The 13,287-nt window shown below is 41.0% G+C and overlaps 1 protein-coding gene and 1 long non-coding RNA gene across 3 annotated transcripts in view; one reads left to right on the forward strand and one right to left on the reverse strand.

Annotated features, from left to right (window-relative positions):
- Window positions 1-4,199, reverse strand: part of TBC1D22A (TBC1 domain family member 22A) — a 144,464-nt gene extending 140,265 nt beyond the window's left edge. For both annotated transcript variants that reach the window (XM_044423413.1, XM_044423414.1), the window contains exons 1-2: window positions 3,931-4,199; window positions 2,019-2,075 (exon numbers count right to left, since the gene is read on the reverse strand). In XM_044423413.1, the coding sequence (XP_044279348.1) occupies window positions 2,019-2,075; window positions 3,931-3,992 (119 nt within the window). In that variant the 5' untranslated portion in view covers window positions 3,993-4,199. The remainder of the gene's footprint in view (window positions 1-2,018; window positions 2,076-3,930) is intronic.
- A 207-nt stretch (window positions 4,200-4,406) lies between these two features.
- LOC123020067 lies at window positions 4,407-6,131 on the forward strand. The gene is made up of 2 exons (XR_006414017.1): window positions 4,407-4,596; window positions 5,319-6,131. It is a non-coding gene; the product is annotated as an uncharacterized LOC123020067 (long non-coding RNA).
- Window positions 6,132-13,287: the final 7,156 nt, after the last annotated feature.

The following is a 13,287-nucleotide window of genomic DNA, read 5'->3' on the forward strand; positions in this document are numbered from 1 at the left end:
CCAGGCATGTGGCCCTTGACAAACTTGATAAAAGATTTGCACATCAGCTCTTCCTCTTCAAAAATCCTAGAAAGACAGCCAGAATGATCCTCCCTTCCTTCCAAGTTCAAATTTAAAGCTATCACTAGTACTATAAAAATGATTAACATTTCTATAACCATAGCTTCAAGCAAAATAGTAGACCATGTTCAGGAACCCATCCTCTGCTAGTCACTCAACCAAATTATCAGCCAGCGATGTTGGTTTCTCAAAACTGAACACCCAGAAACACATATGTACTACACCGAGAAGAGAAATACAGTAGTGTCAAAACTATACAATTATGGAACACACGGCATCTAACCAAAAAGTGATACTTCCTCATTATATATACACCAGAATATCAAATACAAACTATGTATGGCAGACAATATATCTTATTACAATATTATGAAACTTCTATACATTGAATTAAGAACTATAACAATGCTGGAATGTGAAAAAGTTGTTCATAGATGTTATGGTGCTACCCAGACTGGCAACACTTTAACATAGCAGCTCTCTCTTATCCAAATATTTAACCATTCAAATAAGAATCCCCAGCAGAATAAAAATAGTTATTGATTAGTATCTCAAGTATCAAGTTTGGGAATAATTGCCCATGTCCTCTACTCCTTTTACTACAGTAACATTCCTTATAAGCTAATCTTCCTTCCCCCTCTTAATATCCTTTGCATCCACTATATTCTTTCAAAACTAACCCTAGATACTAACTGTTCATGATCAAATTATGGGTACCTCTACTCAGCTTTATTTTTAATCAGGATTTGCAAACTGGTTTCACAACTATACCAACTAGGTTAGCACTGGCTATAGTTGGTGTAGATCCATATGACAGTAAATAACTATAAAACTGGGAAAATTCACATCAGAGAAGGAAAAGAAATAGTTAACAACAGTTAAGAGATCAATAACATCAACACTGATAAACTACTCCAATTCCAGACATAATTATTGTCAGAGACAGTGTGAACATAATGAACTGTACTAGTATATGTTTAAGCACTTTAAGACTTTACATTTTCCTATAGCAAAAAGATGAAACTGGCTCTCTCCTCCACCTGACAGGATAGCACGTCCTGATATTTCTCAGCTGACATCTGCTCAAACCAGTTTTTCTGCATGGCAAGAAAGCTGGTATGATACTGATTATCACTAGAGAAATCAAAAGAACAAGGAGGACTCATTTAAAACAACTGGCAAACAATTCAAGGGCAAGTAACATTATAAATGAAATTAATTTTGCTTTAAGAATTCCTACAGAAAAAGAGCTGCAAATGGTCATTTGCCACGATGGAGACCATGCATGATTCCATTCTTTATTGCACAGAGCTAAAAAAAAAAAAAAAGCTATTGGAATTAAGATGCCTAGAATGTATAAGTAGGATGTCCAGGCTTTTTGCAGCACCAAAGGAAGTCGATTTACCTTTCTTAAAACTGTTGTTTTATGAACCAGACTGCCTACCTACCTCCTAGCACTCTCTTTATGCATGAATGCAGCCACATAACTATCACACCCAAATATAATCCAGCATCAACAATGAAATGTAAAAAATTATCATATTTTCAATCATCTATATCAAAAGGCCAACTTGTAGCCCTCCAGATGTTTTGGCCTACATGTTGACCACTCCTCAACCACACATTGTAAGACTAATTATGTATATAGAGTGCTCTTGAGCTGAGTCAGACAAAGTTGTGATCCTAACTCTTAAGCTAAGGGCTTTTTACAATACAATATTTACAAGAATAGAACTACAAACCGATAAGCTTATCCCAGTATAATAAAAAGCTTTTAAACCCAAAGTAGTGTTGTACTTTTTTCCCCATACATTTTAGAAAGTTAGTGATGGGAGACAGCAGGAAGAAAAGAGCAATTTGGTCAGGAGCAGAAAGAGAAGGGGACGTTATTTCAACAAAAGATCAGATGGTGAAAAGATTTGACAAGAATGAGTTCATTTTATTTTTTGAAAACTTACGTTCCATGCAACAGTGGATCAAAAGGAGGATGCTGAGCTCCATAAACATGTTGAATACTAAAAAAGAAAAGAGAGAGAACACTGAATTTTAGTATGAATATAGAACAACCTTGGAGTTAACTCAGTGATTTGAATGAATCTCACTCTTTAATAAGTGAGTTAGGAAGCCTGAGCTATTACACAGTCAGCATGATGGGCAAACAGCCTATTCACAAATTCAAAATCGCAGACATGGTTGGGAGTAATCATAGCAGATTTACAGTAATTCCCACCTTTTCATGAGTTCCAAGCTTGGAAAGAAAGCTTGGGGTATATGGGCTTCTTTCATGTACGATCAAGAGCTGAACAAAGGAAGGTTCCTGCAGCTAAGGTTTAGGCAGAGGGTTTCTGAGCATCAGTGGAAACAAACAACAAACCTCTCCTTGTCCCTCTGTTCCAAAGAGGAGAAATAGTCAGGGTGACACTCCAGCAACCACAGCACAACAGGAGGGCTGGAGTCCTACTGCTGAGCATCAGTCAAAGCCCACAGTCCCCACCAAAAAAGAGGAACAATAGGGAGTCTCCTGCAAGTTGAAGTCCAAAACAAATCTTAATCATATTTTAGAACTGCCACCCTTTTTTATCCATGGATGCTTCTAGACAAAATTTTTATTATACAATCTCACCACCTCACACAGAATTTTATGTGGGGCAGGGACAATGAAATCTTCAAATTATAGTCCTCCTATGCTTCCCCAGTGTTTTTTCCATTTTTAAACCAGGAAAAATATGCTAAGGAAAAAAAAAGAATAACTGCACAATGTCTTTTCATTATTAGAAATTAGAGCCCTTCATCCAGAAACCACACACACAATCCTTATTTATTATAACAGCTGCATGACAGGAAAAACTTATCCAATGCAGTTTTCTCTCCCTGAGCATAAAGATGCCCTAACATGAATGGTGATCACCAAAAACAATTGTACCAGAAAAGAGTCCTAAGTATACAAATGTTTTAAATAAATAAATAAACCAAGAAATTAAACAGACATTCCACAATCCAAACAGGAAATTAAATATTTTATTCTTTAGAGGGGCTGCTAACTCCCCCACACTATTCTTTCACTATTCTGTACAGTCCACTACTATGTATGAGAACATAAGAGTAGAATACAATGGCCCATCTAGTTCAAATATTTCTTTATGGATGCTTCCAGGAATCAATCCCACAAGCAAGGCATTAAGACAATGACTTCACCTGCTTGCCCACAACATCTGACACCTAGAAATATATTGTCTCTAAATGAGGGCTTTCTTGTTAGTTATCACTTCATGTTGGGCAGAACGTAAGATATCCAGATGTTTTGGAGTTCACATTCCAGAAGTCCCTGCCAACATAGCCAGTGATCAGGAATGTTATAAGTTGCTGCCCAAAACATCTGAAGCAAACATACTTTCTGCTTTAGTTTATATATTACCACATGATTAAAAAGTTAAGGGTCTGATTAGGAAAATAGTTCAAGCCTTTTTTCTACCGTGACAACCTTAAGCAACTTGGTGCAACACTTGCAACATAAGGTCAATAATACTGACCTACTTTTAGGGTTGCCATAAAGATTACAAGATAACACGTGAACAAAATGTTTGGAACTTGCACTAGAAAAGTACTAGATATTACTACTAACAGCAGCCACAAACCTCGACAGAGCACTGCTCCTGGAACTGGACGAATCTGTTCAAAAAGCATCACCACATTCTGTGGCAATAAACGCCACAACTTATGCGTGTTGATTCGGAAGTTAGTCCCTAGTTCAGAGGGCCTCCGCTCAGAGTGAGTGCGCACAGGCTTCAGCCTTTACAAAAGCAATGTCGGCCACCTTCCCAAGACGCCGTACAGCTACAGCCCCCCTCGCAAAACTCTCCCCCAGCTTACCTGCCCGGGACCCGGGAGACGTTCCGCTTCCAAAACTGCTTCCTACCTCCGTCGCTCGCCATCTTCCCATCACCTCATAGCTCCTCCCTCTCCAAAGCAGGGGCCGCAGGAGCCTCAGACACGACGGGCACAGGATGTGGCCGACGCCGCAAGCAGGACAGGCCCCGCTCGTCCCCCTCCAAGGCCAGGCTCTTCGGAACTTATTCCATCCCGACTCTCTCCCCTCCTGTCAAAGAGCAGCGCGCTGCCATCTTGGCACCGCGCAACAATCCCTCTTCTCACTGGCTAACGGTGGCCTGTCGTCGTGTCCGCCCAATCACAAGTGAGCGTCCTCCCGGGTGCCTCCAAAGTCACCCAATCCATATTAGCGAATCCTATTGAGGGCCGCTGGAATTTCAGCCAATAAGAGTTCCAACCGGCGACTCTGTGCTGGGAAAGGTCTGCCTTTGGTGCGCTCTGTGTGCGGGAGTTGTTTCCTGGCCTCCTATTGGCTGCCGCAAAAGTTCCTCAGGGTATGGAGCGAAGTCGCACTTAGTTACTTTTATGATGCTGCTGGTCGCGGCCGTGTTAATTATGGGGCGCCCTCGAAATCACGCTCAGGAGATTAAAACATCGTTACAGGCCTTGGGCGTTTCTGACATACTAATGTTTTGATTCTCTAATCTTGTAAGTGAAGACAAATTAATCGGGGGGTCCTTTTAAGAGAGATGCATTTTCTAGTTTCTGTTAGACATAGACATTCATGTTTTATGCTTTTGCTTTAGTTCTTGTTTAACCTTCGCACAGTTTGTAATGGCCTATGGCGATAAGCCGTAAACATTTTGCTGTTGTTTTGCTTCTGTTCGTGACTAAGCTACTTAAACAAATTTTCTTAAAACCATCTCTTTCTGAAGTGCTTGACCTCTCATGAAAACGATAAGTGATGAGCGGCTTGCCTGGAAAGTATAGAAAGGGTGTAGCTTTATCTCTAAAGTAAGAATGTGTTTGCATTTGGTTCCCAGCTCTGTATCGATGGTCGTGGTACTGCAATCAAAAGCACCTGTCTTGCATAATGGGGCGCCCTTACGCATGATTAGGAGGAAAGGAGCCCTGTACCTTCGGGCATGTCCTGCCCAACCATATTGGTCTGAGAAAGGCAGAAAGTCAATGTCTCCCCCCCCCCCCCGTATAGGATTGCACCCTAATTTTCTGTTTGCATAAGAGACCATAATTGCTATAATTCCTTGCCAATGTAGCTATTCTAATTGCCAGCGTTCTTAACTGGCTTAAGCTTTTTGTTAGGAAGTGTGCGTGATAAGAATAAACATAAGGTAACATTCTTGAATTCATTTGTATGTTTGTTTGAGGGGTTTTTTTTTGTCATTTATATAGAATGTTTGTTTCTTTAGCTAAAATGACTCCTGGAGCAACTTACCTGAAATCAGTAATACAAGATGTTCCCCACCTGCAGGCTTATAGTCTATAAAGGTGCAACATGCAAGCGAAAAGGAATGGGGAGGAAGAGTCTGCAGGGCTGATGAAATGATCCTCTTCTTGCTCTCTCAGCACAACCTTGTACATTAAATAAATTTTGATAAAATGACTTGGTCTTCAAAATGGCCATGGATTTTTCCAGACAGGGTACTCCTAGCATTATTAATCAGACACATTGTGCAGCTGTGCAGGAGAAGACAATGACATTGGACTCCAGTAAAATTCCAAGAATGAGGCAGGCTAATTTTCATGATAAAACCTTGTCTAGACGCTCCATATAGTAGTACTACTCAGGGTGCAATTCTTTGAAGTTGTCCTCCAAACTCAGAGGAGTATAGGCATCCTCTGCAGGACAGGTGAAGGAGAAGGTTGACTCCTGCAAAGCATCTAGATCACAGATTTTGGATGTCTAACTGCAGCACTTCAGAGGGAGAAAGAAGGAGGTTGACATGCCGCCAAGATACCTCAGATCTTGACCACACCATTCTCCGCCCTCCCCACCCCATAAATTCCTCCAAGCTTGCTTTTGTTCACAGTTCAGACTCAGCAAAATTGAACTAACATTCCTGATGATAGTCTCTGTTCTGCTGTCCGAAGTATTTCATAATCATAGGAGCATATGAAAAGAAGGTTTGTATTTTAGCTTTTACTTCATAAGTACATCCCTATGTAGCTGTGTTTTGGAAAGCAGTATGTTTCTGTAAATAAAATGCAAGTTATAATTATCAGTTTAGCTCACTGTGTTTTTCCTGTGTAAGTCTCTCTGTGCAATCCCAAAGCACATTTGTTGTTAGTCGCGAAGTCATGTCCGACCCATCGCAACCCCATGGACAACATTCCTCCAGGCCTTCCTGTCCTCCACCATCCCCTGGAGTCCACCTAAGCTCACACCAACTGCTTCAGTGACTCCATCTAGCCACCTCATCCTCTGCCGTCCCCTTCTTCTTTTGCCATCTATTGTTCCCAGCATTAGGCTCTTCTCCAGGGAGACCTTCCTTCTCATTAGGTGGCCAAAGTATTTGAGTTTCATCTTCAGTATCTGGCCTTCTAAGGAGCAGTCAGGGTTGATCTCCTCTAGGACTGACTACTTTGATCGCCCTGCGGTCCAAGGTACTTGCAGGAGTCTCCTCCAGCACCACAATTCAAAGGCCTCAATCCTTTTGCGCTCAGCCTTCCTTATGGTCCAGCTTTCACAGCCATACATTGCAACTGGGAAAACCATAGCCTTGACTATACGCACTTTTGTTGGCAGGGTGATGTCTTTGCTTTTTAGTATGCTGTCTAGATTTGCCATAGCTTTCCTCCCCAGGAGCAAGCAACTTTTAATTTCTTGGATGCAGTCCCCATCTGCAGTGATCTGGGAACCTAGGAAAATAAAATCTGTCACTACCTCCATTTCTTCCCCATCTATTTGCCAGGAAGTGATAGGACTGGATGCCATGATTCTCCACTGGAGAAGGAAATGGCAACCCACTCCAGTATCTTTGCCATGAAAACCCCATGGACAGTACCAAAAAAGCACATTTACTCAGAAGTAAAACCTATTGAGAATAGCAGGATTTATTATTATGTGCAAAGGAGTCTACCTTAGATGTTGAATGACCATTTTACCTTACAGGTAAGATTGAAGATTTAAGAAGTGTTAAAAGGGGGTTCAACATTCAGTTAGCGAGTACCTTTAACTAAATTTTTGGTAGCTGTTGAATTGTATTGATTGGAATACAAATAAAGTATGCTTCAAACGTGCCATCCAAACAAGTATAAGGAATGGCACATGGAATCCACATGTAAACTATAACATGATAGTTACCCAGACATGGGATTTGCTATGTCACTATATGCTGTGCAAGAAAAAAGAGACTCCTTGTACATAATGGATTATGATCATTTACTTGTCTATTTTATTTTTCAGATTTATATGCCATTCAATAGCCTGACAGGACTCTTTAAGCAGTTAACAATATACAATAACCAGCACAAGTACAGAAGGAAGAGGGGACAAAATCTGTTGGAGCAGAGTCAGCACAATGAGTTTCTAAATTCAGGTTTCATAAATGATGTGGGAGTAAAAGTCAGTCTCACTTTTAGCAAACAGCTATGCTTTTATTAAATAGCTCAATGACACTGCTGAGCTGGGCAGGTGGAGATTACTCGGAAATAGTTGGAGCTTTGTTTGACAGTGGTAGGAGCTAAGCTAAGCTCTCCCCTAGCTGAATGGATGAGATGAAAAGGCCATATGGCTACTTTGGTTCATACTGCTAGTCTCCTTTCTGCAATGCTTTGTACAAAACATAATTCCAATATGTGACTTCCAGCCTACAATAGCGACTCATTTCTGAAAAACATTGTATTGCATTGTCTCTGCAAAAGCCTGTTGGAAAGATGCCACACACAGATTCCTTTCATAGGGGGTGGTCCTCTCTGTGTAACAGAACAGTTCCCTCTTTGAAGGTGTCTTCCATATGAAGGACTGCCATGTACAAGGATATTTTAACAATAAAGAACCTTAAGCAAGGAGAGCAGGAATCTGGAAGTAGCCATCAACAGTTAGCACCAGGGCAACAGCTTGAGCAGGAAAAAAGGTCACCTGGGCATAGTCTTCCCCACTGTGGCAGGATGGATTATATTCTATTTAAAGTTGGGTGTCTGCATCCAAATGTACAACCATGCAAATATGTTAGCATAGGCCCATTCTATGCACACATTGCCCTCTTGTCTGGTGATGGCCATCCTTAGCCTACTTTGCACAGATCAGGCCCAGCATCCTCTGGAAGCTGCCAGGGGCCCACAGGTACTGACTGGGATGCAGGCTGGGCTGATGTTGTCCTGCCATTTTATCTCTAGCTCAGGTTTTCTTCCTTGAAGTGGACAGCTCAAGATTCCTTACCTTTTACATTTGCCCAGAGCAAAGCTTCTATAAAACATTGTAGGGAAGGTCCGCCACTTACTAAACATCTGTTAGTATGTTTCATGCATTGTAAGCCGCCTAGGAAGGCCTTGGCAATTATAGGCGGCCTATAAATACATGTCATTAAATAAAAACATCTGCAGCAAATTGTGAATTGGTGGCACTGCCACTGCCCACTTAAGTTGGGGGGGGGGGGTGCACCACATGGCACTTTGCTAGAAGTCCCTCAAACTTGAAGCTGGCTCTGAGGTAGAGTTGTGGATAGGCAGAAGGTGAATTTATCTAACTCAGCTTAAGTCTCATGGCTTTCTTCTTTGTCCTTCAAGCAGAACATTCACTTATCATTCCGGCTGTGTAAGCTCACTATAATGTTTACTGACCTTCCCTATTAGCAGATTTGCAGAGGTTATACAAGAGGTTTAATGAAATATGAACCGCCTCTGGTAACTGAAGCTGGAACCTGACGGGGAGTGACTGACAAGGTCATGAACAAATCATTACGGAGTCTTACCTGGATAAATTGAAATTAAATCCAGAGGTGTCACTGTTCACCAAAACAAGAACCTGAGCTGCATTTGATGGTAAACAGTGCCAGTAAAGGAATAATACATAAAATATTCATTTAGTTTGCTCTACTTTGATGAAATACAGTGTGCTGTGATTTATTATAGTATCATGGAGGTAAGGAGGTTGTCTCTTCATACCCAGTATCAATTCTTGTCGATTGCTGCTACAGGTGAATTGTGTGGTTCTATCATCTGGATCCTTCTGCTCAGATGTCTTGCTGAGCACGGCACACTGCCATTTATGCAGGCTAATATATCAGGGATGATTGGCAGGGATGAAGAAAGGCACAGGACTATTCCCTCTCCCTGTCAACATCGTGCACTTCAATTTGCCTCTTGTGTTTTTTTGGCCTAGATTTGTCTAAAATGAGTGCATATTTAAACTTTCTGGGGTTTGATTTGTCTTTTTAAATCAACTGCAAATTCAAGCATTTACTCTGTTCAAGGAAACAACTGTTTCTTAGAAGTCAAAAGTTTGGCTGATAAATTCCTATTAATATATAAAGCTCAGCCCACTCTGATTTCCATCTATCTCTTTGGCCAGAAACCTCCCACTCTCCAAGTACATTCCCACTGCAAAAGGAGAATCTTCTGGTTCTTTCACTCCATCTGATTCTCTTTCAGCTCACTTCGCTATCAGTTTACTTCATTCATCCCTTCCCTATACATTCCAAGCCCTGTAAAGAGAAAAGCTCCTTGTGGGAGGCAAGTTGTTGTTGTTGTTGTTGTTATTATTATTGTAACATTTCTATGCCGCCCCTTGCCGAAAGTTGAGTGGAAAGGGTATGCCCTATCCACCTGCCCCCCCCCCCCACACACACACCACCAATCTAACTGCATGCCCAATCGTTGCACCCTCTTCTGTTTGCTTTTCAAAGGTAAAAAGCACTAACTGGCTACTGTCACATGCCTTTGTATATAATTCTTCCTCTAAATGTCAAAGAAATCTATTGTATCGTGTTACATTTTGGTTGGAAAGTTAACGTAGGAAACATATTACATAGTGTTATTGAAGGAAACAGGAACTTGATGGTGAGAGTGGAAGGCACAGCACCACAGCAACTATCAAAGTTGTAGCAGTCTGATAATCTTCAGCTAATAGCTCCAGCCTATGGGTTCCAGAAGTGGTATGCTATCATTTGGGGGGGGGGGGGTTAAGTGCCCTGGTATCCCAAGTCTCAGCAGCGAGTGGGTTGTGAATGAGAAAATGCAGGGGTGTTTTCATGCATGTGCTTTGAAACATTCCTGAGGTTGACTGACAGCTATGCCATGCTCCAAATTTTTCCCACAAGACTTGCTCAGCCATAAGGCTCTTCACCTGTGCTTCCTCATGCATCTAAGAGAGGGAATGAGGTATACGCACAAGAGAACTCCAAGCAATACTTCTCCAGTCTCTGCCTTATTGACTGAGCACCCTATAGAATTTCATTCTGTCTCCTTCAAAAGTTGGGGTGGCAGGGATTCTGGATGGAGAGTTTGTAAACAAGCATTGCCCTCCAGGAAAGCGTCTGTTATTATTCTGTGTTGTGCTCCCCAGATGAGTAATCAATGTGAGTAATTTTAAAAATAAATGCTGTCACTCAAATCCATGGCAGTGCTCCTGTTTACACTTAATGCAATGTTGATTTTCATAGAAAGAGCTCATTTTTCCCACCTTGAGTGTTGTAATGTGTCACCATGTCAGTTTGATCTATCATTTTGAGTGGTAACCTATAGCAGCCCATTGTGTTCCAATGAGCATTAGCTATTGACATTCCATTATGAGAAGCAGCATTTTCTTAAATTCTGCTGCAGCCAGGTAAAAGAGGCTGCAAGACACCGGAGGGAGGGAGGGTTGTTTTTTTCAACGGGAAGTTTAGCAAACCAAATAGAATGACCTTCTTTCCCACATGCATCTTTTTATACATTTTACAGATGCCTCTTGTTCTTAGCCCCAAGCAACTGTGGCAAAAGTTCAAGTTTTGTATTACAGAACAGTCCAACTTCAGAAGGCTGTTGAATTAAACCGATACATTCTGAACTTGAGAAAAAAGAGGAAGAACCTCTTAAAGCTACTGCAAATGACAGCATTTAAAAATGTGTTTTAATGTATATCAACACTTTAGAGAAACTTTTAATTTACAATAGTCAGGGCTGCACTTGAGAGTAAACACAGAAATCAGCTGGCATTCTGTGGCAGAATTGCAGGGATTCCACAGCAGAGAGGCTTATGTGGAAAAGGTCCTGTGGCATTAAAAAATGGGAACAATGCTAAACTGACTGACTTACTTTTGCTGGTACTTACGCTGTGTCATCATTTTGCTTTCCTGTCCCCACTTTGCAAAATCTGTGGTGCTGTCACTTACTATTCTGGCTTCCTCAGCAGAAAGAGCAGGTCTGTATTCCTATTCTAATATACATAAAACTATTAAGTCCAGAATGACAATTATTTATCTTCCCTACTGCACATGGTGAGAAGTTCCAAGTCTTTAGAGGGTCAAATGGCTTTAAGCCACATGCATACATATATACGTATGGAAGCAAATTCAATTAGAAGGATTAGGACATTCCAGAGAAGGCAGCAGTCTGCAGTACTCTGAAGTTTGGCTTTCATGTGCCAGAACAAGATGAGCGTCCCTAGACCATTGCAGGGGCCTTCAGTTGTGTTCAGTAATGCCCAAACTGTAGACAGACACTGAAATACAAGAAATCAGTGTTTCCTCTTAAGTCAGTCATGATGCACAGTTATTTACTTATTTTAAAGTCTAGAAATAACCATCAAAAAGATTATGCTGTAGGATTTGTGGGTAACCATGGGTAACCATTGTTTTAACCAAGCAGTCTGTCATGAAGCTGGAGGAGGCTAGATGGCCTGGTGACTTGTAAACTCCATTTCAGGAATTAACATTTGTTAGTACGGTAAGTCATAAAGTCCAAAAGCTACAGTTTCTTTTTTGGACTAGCCTTTTTGTTTTTCTGGGAAGATAACTGGAATGGAGCACAGCAGATAAGGATAGGTTAATGTACATCACTGTAGAATACACGTAACAGTTTCCTTGGAGACAAGAATGAATCTGAAAAGATTATCAGAGGACAGATGGGACCAACTCTGTTCTGCCCCCAAATCCAGAGAAAATGACAGCATGCAGAATAGATACAGAGCAAGTATTGCCAGCTGCATCTCATGCTGGAGAACTGATGGGGTAAGGCATGACTTATACAACCCAGGCCCCTGTTGTTAGACACTGTCCTATCTCCCACAAGGCTTCTAGTATGTGGCATGAAGTCACAGTAGGACTCTACAGGCCTTGGAGAAGAGTGTACACAAAGGGACCTGGGAAAGAGTGGTAGGACTGACTGTGTCTGTTCCCTGATCTCTGGGACAATCAAAGCTATGGAACAGATAAGGCAAGAACCACCAGTACCTGGGACATCTCTCCAGACCTCCATCTGTTTTGAACTCTCCTATATGTGAAACAGGTGGCAATGTCTTCAACCCCACAATGTGCCAGTGAATAGTTTGCTAACTCTTCTTTGGCCCATTTCTTCCCACACTATAGAATACACTTAGGAGTATCAATTGTGAGGACTTGCTGTTACTTTTCTACATGGCCAAAATGCTATATAACAGTTTAAAATATATAACCCAACACAAACACTTAAAAGAATAAAACACAATATAATGCAAAGCTTAGCTTCTGGAAGCTAAGCAGGGTTTCTGGATGGGTGACTTAAATGTTGTGAACTGCCCAGAGAGCTTCAGCTACAGGCAGTACAGAAATACCATTAATAATAATAAAACAGAGTGGAGAAGAATTGATAAAACAGCCATAATAACCCAGAATCAGGTTATTATACATTGATTATGATTACTGGATTCAGTAAGAAATAGATCCTGTGTTTATGTAACAGTCAACACCACCAACCTGCCATCCTTAAGTTTGTTCCTTTTTCCTTCCCATCCCATTGATAGGGCTTTTGTTTTACCACTTCCATAAATCATGTTTTAATCTCATAAGAATGGTGCTGAATTCTCAGAAAGAATTATCAGAAAAGCTACCTTGAAAAATAGGATTGCTTACTTGTTTTGAGTAGTTCTCTAAATATTGATACCCTACTTTGCAAGTCAAAAATCCATCACAAAGTTACAATATAGCTGACCATTAGCATTTTTGTAGTGGTATCACAGCATATACTGAAATACTTTACATACGCACTGCTGCTAAGGTATCCACAGCCTGTGTCTGTGCATGTTATTTTATTTATTTACTTGCACCTAAGTACAGAACTTTGCATTTGCCTCCATTAAAATTCATATATTCATTTCAGCCCAATTTGCTGTCCTTTCAACACCATTGTAATTTATTCCCTTCTTCTGAGTCATTTGCTATTACCTTCCCAGTTTAGCATCATCTGCAAATGTAATGGTTC

The sequence above is a fragment of the Varanus komodoensis genome, unplaced genomic scaffold, assembly GCF_004798865.1.
Source record: "Varanus komodoensis strain SLA01 unplaced genomic scaffold, ASM479886v1 scaffold13_3, whole genome shotgun sequence".
NCBI classification, from domain to species: Eukaryota; Metazoa; Chordata; class Lepidosauria; order Squamata; family Varanidae; genus Varanus; species Varanus komodoensis.